A 14,619-nucleotide genomic window follows, 5' to 3' on the forward strand; every position below is an offset into this window, starting at 1 on the left:
TGTGATGTCACATGATAGGTTGGTCTTTAAATAACTATCATACGCTCAGCAGCCATCTTTAAGAGCAATTCACGTGTCAATTACAAGTTCAGTGGACTGTAGTGGTTAGATTAAAGTACTACATTCTACGTATTTCAGCAGCGCTAATTATTACTTTTTTCCTGCAAACTTTTTTCCCTTATTCCCTGAAGCAGCCACGAGGAGAAACGCTTGGCCATCGTCAGTAGGGATGCTAGCCATGCTGCCTCTACACGCTTGAGGATAAGTTTTTCATTTAATTTATCTCAGTGTTTGTGATTCATAAATCGAAAAAGTACTAAAAAGTCTATCTACAAGATGCCTGTTAAGAGTTTCTACTGATCACTGGAGGTTTTTATGCCTATGAAGTTATTTGCCCTTTCCAATTGGACGAGGGTTTCCTCCGGTATACTAATCACAGAAACCATACACTTGCAATGTCTGTTTTCACTAATATATTTTCATAGCTCTTTTGGATGGATGAATAACTGAAATTCAGCTGTGTGGGTATATTTTTGCATGAGTTTGTGAACCCTATTATTTACCCTTCTCCGTTGAGAATATTGATCATTTAACCCTACTATTTTCTATTTTTCAACTAGTTCTTAATCTATAATAAGATTTTATCTCCTATCCCATGACTTTCTAATTTCCTCAGAAATCTTTCATGAGGTACTTTGTCAAATACCTTTTTAAAATCCAGATACACAATATCGACCAGTGGGACACACACATATAATAATGCACATGGCACATTTCCCACATACATGCAGATACTATTAAAAAATGGAAGCAGACTGCTCCACTGAGAAGTCGCCCTCATGCAATAACAGCTCCAGACCTGCCGAAAACATTTTGAATATTAAAGATAGGCGCTCCATTCAGTGCATTGCATATGCATTACTGCATTGCATGGAATGCTCATTTTAATATCAATGAGCTCATTGTAATATATTTGCATAGGATTATCGGTAGCTGCTACCATGAATAGTAAAAGCAGTAAGAACATAAGAATTGTCGCTGTTGGGTCAGACCAGTGGTCCATCGTGCCAGCAAGCCGCTCACCCGGCAGCCCCCAGGTCAAAGACCAATGCTCTAAATGAGTCCAGCCTCACCTGTGTATGTTCCAGTTTAGCAGGAACTTATCCAATTTTGTCTTGAATCCTTGGAGGGTGTTTTCCCCAATAACAGACTCCAGAAGAGCGTTCCAGTTTTCTACCACTCTCTGGGTGAAGAAGAACTTCCTTACGTTTGTATGGAATCTATCCCCCTTTCAACTTTAGAGTTCCCTCTCATTCTCCCTATCTTGGAAAGGGTGAACAATCTGTCTTTATCTGCTAAGTCTATTCCCTTCAGTATTTTGAATGTTTCTATCATGTCCCGTCTCAGTCTCCTCTTTTCAAGGGAGAAGAGGCCCAGTTTCTCCAATCTCTCACTGTGCATTAGACACTGAATAACATACATGCTAGACTGGCTACAATAAGTCTAAATCAAATACTGTAAGCATGGTAAACTTTGAGCATCGGGGCCTAAGTTTTGGAACTTATGCCTTTTTACATATTAAATGTGATTTTCTGCAATAAAAATAAAATAGTTTTTCAACCTTTGTTTTGTGTTTCAATAAGGTATTTTGTTCTTTTTGGGATTATATGTGTGGGAAATATCAGCATGTGATGTGGGGGGAGGAGACAAAAGGGAAATCTCAGGGACAGAAATTAGAGGAGGAAGAATCAGGCAGAAAAAAAGAAAAAGACAGGTGAGAATAAGGAAAAAGGAGAGAAATTTTGAGACCTTGTGTGGGGATCCTTGGAGAGGAGTGGAAGGAGTTCCTCCTTGGCTCCAGTTCCTTACATCAATGCAGACATCAGACAAATGGTGCCCCTACCTTTTTTCGATTAGCTTTCTTACAAACTCATAGCCTGACTCAAAATGACAGCCTGCACTCTGGGGCAGTTGCTCTGCCCTTGCAACAACCATCTCTTCTTCTCTTCCATCCTTTGTCCACCCACAGTGCTCTTTCTGTTCTTTCCAGGTACCTACCCATCCTATCCTTTTTACATCTTGATCCCCCAGCTTCCCTTTCACACATACTCCATCTAAGTCCCATCCTCTCTTTTCAACAATTTAGCCCATTCCCAAGCAATCTTTTTTTTAAACATCTCCTCATGTTCCTTGTCCACGCTTCACTGATTACCAGCACGGGAGAAAGAGAGTGGTAATGCCTCAAGCTATGTGCTCCTTCCTGCCACCTAGGTCCCAGCTGTTGCTTAGAACTGTGAGGCTACTCAAGTGTCCCAAATGGCTCAAAGCTGCAGTCAGATATTGGATACCAGAGGAGGTGGCCGCAGGCCAAGGAACCCCCACTCTCTACTTAATCAGCACAGGAAAAGATAATTGGTTGAAGGATGGGAGAAAAGTTATAAATATAACATGGAATCATTTCTGCCTCCCCAACCTGGCTCAGCTCTGATCTTTCCCTTCCTGCAGCATTTCAGGAGCCTTGACATCACCATATATATTCTATTTATGGAAATGCATATATATAGAAAGTCATACTATATATACAGCACTATATGTACTCTTACTGCCGTAAAACACCAACTCAGACAGCACAGTATGCTCCATCAGTGCTATATAATAATATCTTGTACAGAATTGGGAATACTGTCAATGTTAGAAATAGCTCTTTGGGGGAATGGGACCCAGGACAAGTCAACAAAAGTGGAACTCTTTCAGACTAAAGAGTGAAAGGGTCCTCCGCAGATTCTACCACTGGAGAATGGTGGCATCTGGAGCATTTGTCAATTTAGTGCTGGCCCAGTATAAATGTCTCTACCTTATCCTAGCATATACCATTGCAGCCACTCTGAGGAAGTAACATCAGCAGCTGGGGATAGGACTAATGAAGTGATGTAGGACCTGAGACAGTTATCCAGATCCACCACAACAAAAGTCTGCATCAGTCCTGTGTACAATGTCAGTTCAAATAAGATGAAATACTTTACATAGCACTATAAAATAATACTTCTAGTGCAATAGGTGTGTCATTCTGAAAAAAAATCAGGCCTTGATCCAAATGTCTCCCCTCATTACAGACCGATTGCTAATAAATCCCTCTTAACCAAACTTTTGGAATCAATCGTTGCCACCCAATTTTCAAATTATTTGGAGAAATTCTCTATCCTTCAGCCTTTTCAGCATGGATTCCACCCAAATTTCAGTACGGAAACACTTTTGGTCTCTCTGCTCTCTATGATTGAACAATTACAATAATGTAAGAAATTGAGAGCCATGGAATAGAGGGTGAAATACTCACGTGGATTAAAAACTGGCTAGCGAATAGGAAACAGAGAGTGGGGGTAAATGGACAATACTCGGACTGGAAGAACGTCACCAGTGGGGTGCCACAGGGCTCGATGCTTGGACCCGTGCTCTTCAACATATTCATAAACGATCTGGAAATGGGTACGACAAGTGAGGTGATTAAATTTGCAGATGATACGAAGTTATTCAGAGTAGTGAAGACGCAGGGGGATTGTGAAGATCTGCAACATGACATAACCAAGCTCGAGAAATGGGCAGCAACATGGCAAATGAGGTTCAATGAGGAAAAGTGTAAGGTAATGCATGTCAGTATCAAAAATCCCAAACACAAATACAAGATGTTCGGGGCGGTACTTGGAGAGACCCCCCCAGGAAAGAGACTTGGGAGTACTGGTCAACAAGTCGATGAAGCCGTCTGCGCAATAAGTGGCGGCGGCGGCGAAAAGGGTGAACAGAATGATAGCAATGATTAAGAAGGGGATTATGAACAGATCGGAGAAGGTTATCATTCCGCTGTACTGGGCCATGGTATGCCTTCACCTGGAATACTGCGTCCAGCACTGGTCGCCGTACATGAAGAAGGACACGGTACTACTCGAAAGGGTCCAGAGAAGAGCGACTAAAATGGTTAAGAGGTTGAAGGAGTTGCCGTACAGTGAAAGATTAGAGAAGCTGGCCTATTCTCCCTTGAAAAGAGGAGACTGAGAGGGGACATGATCAAAACATTCAGATAATGAAGGGAATAAATAGACTTAGTAGATAAAGACAGGTTGTTCACCCTCTCCAAGGTAGAGAGAACGAGAGGGCACTCTCTAAAGTTAAAAGGGGATAGATTCCGTACAAACGTAAGGAAGTTCTTCTTCACCCAGAGAGTGCTAGAGAACTGGAATGCTCTTCCGGAATCTGTTATAGGGAAAACACCCTTCAGGGATTCAAGACAAGATTGGACATGTTCCTGCTGAATCAGAACGAACGCAGGTAGGGCTGGTCTCGGTTAGGGCACTGGTCTTTGACATGAGCGGACTGCTGAGCACGATGGACCATGGTATGATCCAGCAGCGGCAATTCTTATGTTCTTATGCTATTCTGCTTCAGCTCGATTATCTGCAGCCTTTGATGTCTTGTATTTATTTCTTCCTTTCAGAAATTGGTCTCGACTAGAATGTCCTGAGATGGTTTTCTAAATTCTTATAGTTCCATTCTTATTCAGTTAATAAGAAGGGATCTACTTCAAATTCTTAGTGGGCCCGCTGTGGTGTTCCCCTGTGCTCCCCACTGTCGCCAATCTTATTTAACATTTATATGAGCTCATTGAAATACTATGATCTGAATGTCCGAAAAACATTATTGACGAACACTGATGATTTCCTTATACTACCCGAGGTTGACCCTGATTTAGTTAACTTGACATCTAATATTAACCATTGTTTTGCTAAACTACAGTCCTAGGAACTGATAGTTCAGATGAAGTTAAATGCTGCTAAGACAAAACTCCTTTGGTTGGGCCCAAAATTTGACTCCTTTCCTTTTGTTGTGAACTTGAACTCGGGAGAGTCTCCTCTTCAGTATTAGGCGTTCTCGTTGGTTCTTCACTCACATTTAAGGATCAAGTTAATTCTGTTGTAAAAAAATGTTTTTTTAGTCTCAGTGTTTTGTGGAAAGTTTGAGTGCTTTTTCATCAACAGCATTTCTCTGTCTTGGTTCAATCAATCATTCTAGCACGGCTGGACTACTGCAACTCAATGTACATGGGCTTATCCAAAGCTAGTCTGCAGAGACTCCAGCTGATACAGAATACCGCTGCCAGACTCATTTTTGGCAAGAGTAAGTTTGACCATGAGTCCCCATTGCTCAGAGAACTACACTGGCTCCCAGTTCACTTGATAATTCAATTTAAATGCATCTGTCTTGCATTTAAGATTTTATTTGGCCTCTTTACTACTCTTGTCCCTTTAGACTGGAATGTGTGTAGATCTCACCTGGCCAGAAGTTCTCAGAAATTAAAACTCTCCTTTCCTTCTCTTAGGGTAAAAATAAATCTTTCTCCTTCAAATTGACAGAGCTCTGGAATAACTTGCCGCTCTCGTTAAGAAGCTTAGGCTCCTTATCGTCATTCAGGAAGGCCTTGAAGACAATTCTGTTCACCAAGCACTTTGGAAATTAACTACTTCTACTTCTCCTGTTTTAGTTCTTTTCTCATTTAGTTCTTTTGTATTTTTCCTTTTCTTAATGTTAACTGTGTCGAGCTCCAAATTGGCTGATGACCCAGTTTATAAAACTAAGTTTTAGTTTAGTTTAGATTCTGGATGATCGGATAATATTCCCATGCTTGTGAACTATGCAGAAGGAATCTACTCCAGCTTTTGAATCCCTCCTCCTTCATTAAAGGGCTCTCCTGCCACCTTCAGTTTTTCCTTCCGACGCAAATGTTTTTGATCTGCTCTGTGTATTTTTTTTTTCAGTCTTTTCTGCCAATTTTAGATGGCTTTCAGTGCTTAGAGCTCCAATTTTAGAGGGTTCAGCTCTGCCTGCATTGAGAAGAAGCAGGCTGAGGTCTGCAGCTGACAGGCCAATCTCTCTGTGGTAACTGTTGGCCAACCTGCAGAAAACTTTTGGAGCTCGGGCTCCATTCCCCTGGTAGCATTGCTCGCCTACTGCGTTGCAGGGGCTTAAAGCACAGGCTGTCAGGCATCTATAGGGGGCTCAGTGGGCTCCCATAGGGTGCCAGCTACGTTTCGCCTTCCCCTTTCGTGTGCATGGGTCCTTGGGGGGTTAAGGCTCAGTTAGACTCCGGTTCGACTGGCAGCCCGAAGATTATGCATTGGAGGAACATTCCGTTTGAGGCAGTGATTTCTTCTCCCACTCCCAGCTACCTTTGGAGTTGAAGCAGGCTGCAGGACATTTCTAGTGTGGGTCACAGAGAGGAAGGCTGCTAAGCCAATGGAGAAAAACTGGGAGGCTCTTTAAAACCTTTTTTTTTTCAGGTTTCTGCCCCTTCCCTTAGATTTCCCCCATCTCCAAAATCCTAAAATTTTTTTAAATTTTAGTTAAAGCATTTTTGAGCCAAAATGCTGCCGCAGCAGCCATCATGAATTTCCCAAATATTTTTTTTTCAAAGTTCTCCAGAACCTTCAATTCACTTTGTTTTGCCTCACAACTGGCTGGATGGAGTCCTCAAGTTTCAATTTATTTGATATACCACAAATACAACCACAGTTAGTCTAAGCAGTTTACAATAATAATATATTAAAAACAAAAATTAAAATGGCATAACAAGGGAGGCAATAAACAAAAACAAAAATACAACCAACATACAAATAAAAATGGGTACAAGGGGAAGGGAAGGTTACAATAAAAACAAAAAAGTTGGGGGGGAGACAAAATGGCCGCGGGGTAGTGAGGACGCCGATATCACTCTCTCCTGCCGATATGATTTTCCTACCCGATTTTGGGTCTAATTCAACTTACGAAGATGCTAAAAAGACAAGGCAGAGTGGGTGCTTCAGCCCAGCAACCAGGGTCTGCTTTGACGAGTCAGGAACTGATTACCGGATCCCTGACATCTTCACCACGGGGCAAACCAGCTGTGCCGAATCAGAGGGAGATTTCGGCATTCAGAAGCAAAGTGAAGCTCAATCCCGCGGGACCTGCACCTTCTCTGTAGCCACGAGATTGGAGAATAGTGGAGGATCCACAGGGACGGGAAGTAACATCGCATATGGAGCTAGAGGGCTTGCCGACACCCCAGGTCAACACGGTGGGGACAGCGGCATTAATGCACAAGTGATACTCAAAAGTGGTCACTAATACCCTGCTCAGAGCCAAAAAGCCTATGATCCAAAAAGTCTCTGCTTATGCTAAGGCATGGGAAACCTTCCAGCACTGCTACATTACAGAGAAGGTGGAGCCTTTCTCTGCTCTGATCTCCTGGGTGTTATCCTTCCTCCAGGCAGACCTTGACAAGGGGCTTATAGTGGCATCCCTCAAGAGTCCAAGTGGCGGTACTCTCTTGTACAGGGTTTGAGAGCTTAGGGCATCCAGACACAGCCAGATTCCTAAAGGGAGCGCTGCCACAGTAAAGCACATGTTTCCTTTAGGGAACCTTATTGTGGTTTTACAAGGCCTCAATCATGCTACATACAAGCTGCTGAAGGAAGTGTCATTGAAGGTTCTGATACTCAAGTCAGTTTTTCTTATGGCTCTTACCTCAACAACAGGAGTCTTGGAGCTATAGGCTCTTTCCTGCAGAGATCATTTCCTCAAGTTCATAGAAGCTGAAGTTTCTTAGCACTCCATTCAATTCTTTTTGCCGAAGGTTGTTTCGGCTTCTCAGGTCAACAAAGAAGTTGGATTGCTGGCGTTCCAGCCCACAGGTTCAAAGAAGAAGAGTGGATTCTGAAAAAGCTGTGCTTCTACAATATCGTGAGGTCTCCAACGAGCTTTGGCGATCTGATCATCTTTTTGTGCTCACTAATAAGGCTACACACGGCGTTCCAGCTTCTAAGTTCACAATATCTAGATGGATCAGTAGGCCAGTCCATCAGCATATATTGCCTGTGGTAAACAGTCACCAGTCTCCATAAAGGTGCATTCAACTAGAAGTGTGGCTTCTTCATAAGCGGAAGCTCAGGCAGTCTCCCCAGAGGAGATTTGTAGGGCCACTCTACATACTTTTTCCAAGTATGTTGGTCTACTCTACATACTTTTCCCAAGTTTTACAGAGCAGATGTAGAATCAAGGGAGGACTCTGCCTTTGGGTCCTCAGTGTTATGGGCCTGCAGTTGTCCCGACATAACTTTCTGGGAATACTTTAGTATGTCCCGTCTGTCCAGAATGACACACCTATTACACTAAAAAAAGAGATTAGGTTGTTATCTTGCTAATATCTTTTTTAGAAGATAGGTGTTTCATTCTGGAGCCACACCCTATCAGTTATCACCTGTGCCTACCTACTATCTCAATCACAAAGTTTGAGTTCAAACTTAAATTTGGATGTCAGTCAGTCCTTAGAAGTATAAAGAATGAACTATTGGTATAACACATTGGGGTTATACTTGAGCTCCATAAATGTTTCCGTTTTGATTGTTTAATGGCAATATTTAATAGTTTCAAGTTTATTTAAATTTTCTTATACCGCCTTATCATATCTTCAAGGCGGTGTACAGAATATATTAAAACTATGTATCAATGTAAGTTACAGAACTGGGGAATGCACAATTTTTAGGAACATGGACAAACCAAAAAGAAGGGAAAGAGGGTTGGAACTACAATTGATAGAAAGAAAAAGAACAATTCTGGAAAAGTCAAAAGGAAGGAAAAATAAAGGTAAAAGACCTTTCCAGGAACTGGTTCGCCCTAAAAAGGGCAGTTTACGTGTCAAAAGCGTCAAAAAAAAAAAAATTGGTTTGGCTTTGATTTAAAATTGGCAAGACATGTTATTTCGTGTAGGTAGTTTGGAATACTGTTCCAAAGTGAAGGAGCGCTAATGGAAAAAATTGTAGTCCTCATTGTTTTAATATACTTCAACGAGGGGATAGTTAAAAGGTTATGGGCTGTAGATCTTAGAGTCCTAGTTTGGTTGTATGGAATAAGTAAATTGTTAATAAATTCTTGTTGGTTATTTGCTCTGGTTTTAAAAGTGAGTAATAGAATTTTATAAGAGATCCTATGTTCCATTGGAAGCCAATGAGCCTTATGCAAAAGGGGAGTGATGTGATCATATTTTTTTGCATTAAATATGATCTTTACTGCGGTTTTTTGTATTATTTGAAGTCTTCTTATTTCCTTATTTGCAATGCCTTTGAGGAGCGCGTTACAATAATCTATACATGCAAGTGAGTGAATTAGGATGTTCAAAGAAGAGGGTTCTAACAGTTTTGCTAGAGCAGAACAGAGTTGTAGTTCTGGGGGTTTCCCCATACCCCTCCTTCGTATGTGTTTCTATGTTGTGTTATTGCCTGCTTTGATACAAACTGAAGGGGTAGCGGTGCCCTCTAGTGAAGGAGGGATTCAAACGCTGGAGTGGATTCCTTCTACACGGCTCATGAGTATGGGGATTTATCCGTCTGTCCTTAATGACACACCTATCTACTAGAAAAGATATTAGCTAATTAAGAACAAATCTTTTTGTACGATACTGTAGACATTGACAGTGCTTCTATATTTTTGCATTGTTCCAATGATCAGTTTACATTTTCACTTATTTCAAATTAAAAAGTGCATTTATGAACACCTGTTATCAGATATTCTACTTATAGGGAGTAATTCTATAATAGGTCACCTATGTACCTTTATAAGATAGGCTTATTCACTGATGTCAGGTAGCAACAAAATGAAATGTGTCACTGGGGTGATAGCCCCAGTGAATATTTTACCAACACTGCATCAGCAACCACATAGCCTGGAGGGCAGAACCACAGATTGGTTTGTTTGGAAGAAAGATAAGAGAAAGGGGATGAATGAGATATTTAAACATCTCTACAGCATAAATAAACAGGAGGCGGGTCTCTTGCAATGAAAGGAAGCTCTGGAATGAGAAGGCATAAGATGAAATTGACACAAAAGTTATCTAGGGAAATACTTCTTTACAGAAAGGGTGGTAGATGTGTGGAACGAACTCCCTGTGGAGGTGGTGGAGGAGGACTTGTTTGAATTCAAGAAAACATGGGATAGGCATGTGGGATGGGATCTCTTAGAGCATGGATCTCAAAGTCCCTCCTCGAGGGCCGCAATCCAGTCGGGTTTTCAGGATTTCCCCAATGAATATGCATTGAAAGCAGTGCATGCACATAGATCTCATGCATATTCATTGGGAAAATCATGAAAACCTGAGTGGATTGTGGCCCTCAAGGAGGGACTTTGAGACCCCTGTCTTAGAGGGGAGTTAGCAGATGATATAAATGGGCAGAATGGATGTGCCATATGCTCTTTATCTACCATCATTTTCTCTGTTTCTACATTTGGCCCCTCCAAACAAAACCACTGCCCCTGGTTCTCATTCAAATGTACATCTGCTTATAGGCTTATATGTGTGCATGTCCTCTATATATGTATATGCAACACCTTTCCAACTCCAGAGAATGCTCCTGTAACATAGTGGATGATGGTAGATAAAGACTACTATGGCCTATCTAATCTGCCCAGTGTTGGTTATGGGATTTACCCAGATATGTCCTCTTTTTAGACAGCTTTCTAAACTGTCCGGGGTATGGCTCTCTCTTGTCCCCCACCTACCTCCTCCTCCAAAATTTGATCTCTGGGCCGGCTGTCAGTATGGTGAGATTGTTACCATCAGCCTGCCCCAGAAGCCTTCTCTTTGCAGCATGGTAACAGAAGTTGCTGCAGAGAGAAGGTTTCCAGAGCAGACTGATGGCAGCAGGCTCACCTCGCTGAAGCTGCTGGCCAGTCTGAAAATTAAATTTGGGTGGAGGAGGAAGGTAGGGGACAGGAGAGCCATACCCAATGCCAGGGTGGGCCAGAGCTGGAAAGAGAGTATGCACCACCAGGTCCTGCTGGGAGAGGAGGGGTTGGGGGGAGAGAGAGAGAATCACCTGCAGGAGGGGGGATTGGAGAGAGAGGGGGGATAGAAAAAAAAAAACCCCACCTGTGTGGAGGGGACTGGAGGAGGGGCAGAGAGAAAGAAGCACCCATGGGTGGTTTGGAAGGAGAGAGAAGTACCTATGGGGGAGGGGGGTTGGAGGGAGGGAGAGAGAAGCACCCGTGGGGGGGTTGGAGGGAGGAAGAGAGAAGCATGGGGGGAGGGGAGTTGGAGGGGGAGGAAGAGAGAGAAACACTTAAAGAGTACAGAGAATGGGAAGGGGGACTAAGGAAATAGGTGAAAAGTGGGAGGGTGGGGCGCAGCAGGAACAAGACCGGTGGAAAGCAGGGGCCGAGGCAGGGTCATGCATCCTCATTTATAACTTCACAAATATGGTAACCCTAAGTATAGCAACCCACAACTTCAGTACTCTGTGCTCTTTGCATAAAACAAGCTCCACAATTGGGCACTCTCCATCACCAGACCACTTTTAGTCAAGCAATGGCCAATCCTAAGTCCTTTACTCACAAATGGCATTTCTTTGCAACATCTGACACCAAGTTAGGAAACATCTCTTTCTCCACTACCAGGCCCCGCGCTCCGCTACCAGGCCCACTCAGGGCACCCATCCAATTGGCAGGGTGTGGGAAGGGAAGCACAAGCTCCTCCTCAGTGCAAATGCTTCTACCATTGCTGCAGTTCACGTTAGGAATAGCACCTAATTCTAGAGAAATGGCTGCTTATTTATTTAAAACCGATATATCCCAATTTTGAATTTGTAGCTGGTTTTATAGGGTTTTAATGTATTTAAGGGATAATCAGATGCCCTAAGCATAGCACCCCGTACAGTGCAGCATACATACTATGAATGCTAAATAATACCCACATTTCACTGCATCTAGGGTACTGTATTAAAGGCAACATGTCATACAGTACTTTGAATACTGTCCATGCAATATAATCTCTTCTTGAGATGAGTATGCTGACAGTGCTATTTATTTGGCTACATAATAAACATATCAAAGCAAAATACTGATTGTGAAAAGGCTGCAAGATCCCTTACTGACGGGTGACTTTGCCCTTGCCCGTAAGTATCTCCGGAGCTTGCCGGCCTAGTGAACCTGTCGGTCCGGATCTCATTGATGTCCACACAAAAGCTCCTCCAGTGCTATGCCTACAAATTGCGCTGCATATGACACATCCTAGCCCGCATTCTTTTGTGTAGCACCGAGGACAGACAAACATGCTCCCACCTGTATTAACTCTGCTGCCCCCCAAATCCCGGCACCTAGGTGCAGAATCCCATTATCCCCAGGCTCCGGAAGCAATGGTCCAAAGAGCTAACACAGCATCGGCCGCTGCCCTTGCCTCAAAAACAATCCCTGCCCTTGTAACCTCCCCCCCCCCCATTTCTCCATCTCCGCAGGAGGAGCACCCTTTGGAAAAACATGAGACACCATTTAAATTCTATGTTGTTTGACAATTCACCAAAACATTCCAGGAGGAAACAAAAATCAAGGCGTTTAATACTCACACTGTCCAAGTTCCTGTCATTCCCAGCTGTGGCACTGGTTCTTGAGGACATATTTATTTCCCTGAGATGGACTATTTATATATCTTATTAAAATTCTTGTAAATCTCCCCAGGAAAAAAAAGAATAATAAATAAAAATTATTTCTCTATATGTACACACACACGAGTAAGTCTTAGCAATAACGATCCAGATGTCCAAAAAGGAACTGGAGAATCCTCATTTGCAATAGCTCCCTCGTTGCTTTGATTTTCTATTCTCCTTCTATATATATTCTTGATCGATTGCTGCCATTTATTTCTCGGGATAATCCCATGAGGGCGAGGTAAAAGGAAAACAATGGCAAAAGCTTTAACCAGACAAATTAGAAACAGTAGGAAAGGAAGGAATGATATAAGGCTAGGATGGAAAGAGGGCGCAAAGGGTGCAACTGATGAGGAATGTGGCCCAGAATTGATGACAGATCCAGGGATCTTGGTAGCTAGATTCGTGCTCCTCCGGCGAAGGGGGGGGGGGAGCGTTTGTATAAATACAGTCTTCAGAATCCCATAGTTCCTCTGTGCCCCCACTTCCACCACGAATAAAGATATGGAAGCGTGAAAATTAATTACAATATTAAAAACAAAATTTTCAGAAGATGACTGTAGCAGGAGTCTTCCAGTCTGGGTGGGGGGTGGCCCACTCGGAGGACAGCAAGATGTTCTCAAGATCTATGCAAGGCTAGGGGGGGGGGTTGTTCTCAGCATTTTTTTCTCCCCATCTTCCCACCTCGGCTGATTCTTCGGGGGGAAGGAGCGGGGTATATCTGCCTTTTCCACCGACCTACAGGGTTCTTACTTAGCTCGATCTCATTGCCTGAAGGAGTGGGGAAGATTGCTCTCCCCCCCTCCCTCCTTCCCTCTCCCCCTCCCTGTGCGCTATCCTCCAGGGGAGAAGGAAATAGAGAGGAGGGGGATTACAGAGAAGCAAATCCGTAGGGTCTTTCTTTTGCAGCGTCTGGCTCTCTCTTTAATTCCAATCCATTCCTGGAGCTTTGATTTCAATTTCTGTACCGGAGCTGGAGGGAGGGGCGAAACGGAAGATTTGCAGTCAATTAATTAAAAAAAAAAAAAAAAAAAAAAATCTGCCTCTACTACCCCCTTCCCAGGCTGTGGTAGACAACAGATGAAACTGCAGCCCCTGGCAGGAGAGGAGAGACGGAGAAAGGGGAAGGAAGGGACGTCAGACTGATTCAAGGCCGGGCTGTAGATCGCCTCTCCCACCTCCACCCACCCGGTTCTCTTAAAGGTACAGGGTGGGTAAAGGGCGTCCTTTATTTGCATGGAGCTCTTATGCACGTAAAGCCATAACACCGTGTATCTGAACAGCGCCCGAAGGGCTAGAAGGTAAGTGCAAGGAAACTGGCTTTGCACAATGGTTTCATAATTAGAAAGAGTAGGAAGGAAAGTCAGGAATGATGGCTAAAGACCAAAGCAGTCCATCCAGCTGAGAACGATAAGGTTCCAATGTTACATGCAGGGCCTCAAAGTCCCTCCTTGAGGGCCGCAATCCAGTCGGGTTTTCAAGATTTCCTCAATGAATATGCATGAGATCTATATGCATGCACTGCTTTCAATGCATATTCATTGGGGAAATCCTGAAAACCCGACTGGATTGCGGCCCTCAAGAAGGGACTTTGAGATCCCTCAATAGAGTGCTTATCTAGCATCCTTCTAGTTTTTGCCGTCACCTTTTCAACCTGTTTGGCCACCTTAAGATCATCACATAAAATCACACCCAAGTCCCGCTCTTCTGTCGTGCACATAAGTTCTTCACCCCCTAAAGCAGGGGTCCCCAAAGTCCCTCCTTTAGGGACGAATCCAGTCAGGTTTTCAGGATTTCCCCAATGAATATGCATGAGATCTATTTGCATACAGTGGCGTACCAAGGGGGGGTGTCTGCCCCGGGTGCAAGCCCTGAGGGGGTGCTCCCGGTCCGGTCCTCCTCCCCCGACATTCGGGTCTCCCATCTGGTGTCTGGATTCCCCCCCACCCTCCCCACACCATTTATCTAGAAAAGCAGCCTGCAGCAAGATCGCAATGTAATGTAATGTAATGTAATGTAATTTATTTCTTATATACGCTACAGCGATCTTTGCTGCTTCGGCGCTGTTTCCTCTGCTGTGGTCCCGCCCCTCCTCTGTTATATATTTTGAGCTGTTCAGGAAAAA

At 43.4% G+C, this 14,619-nt stretch overlaps 1 protein-coding gene across 3 annotated transcripts in view; it reads right to left on the reverse strand.

The window, feature by feature from the left end:
- MARK4 (microtubule affinity regulating kinase 4) overlaps positions 1 to 13,563 on the reverse strand; it is a 149,023-nt gene extending 135,460 nt beyond the window's left edge. Inside the window, exon 1 of one of the 3 annotated variants that reach the window (XM_033956549.1) lies at positions 12,414 to 13,561. Coding sequence is in view for 1 of the 3 variants with exons in the window: in XM_033956550.1 (XP_033812441.1) it covers positions 12,414 to 12,464 (51 nt within the window). In the remaining 2 variants the exon portion in view is untranslated. Of the gene's footprint in view, positions 1 to 12,413 lie in introns of all 3 variants that reach the window. The other 2 variants (XM_033956550.1, XM_033956551.1) reach the window with 2 other exon arrangements.
- Between the last annotated feature and the right edge of the window lie 1,056 nt (positions 13,564 to 14,619).

Source organism: Geotrypetes seraphini, chromosome 8 (assembly GCF_902459505.1).
Source record: "Geotrypetes seraphini chromosome 8, aGeoSer1.1, whole genome shotgun sequence".
NCBI classification, from domain to species: domain Eukaryota; kingdom Metazoa; phylum Chordata; class Amphibia; order Gymnophiona; family Dermophiidae; genus Geotrypetes; species Geotrypetes seraphini.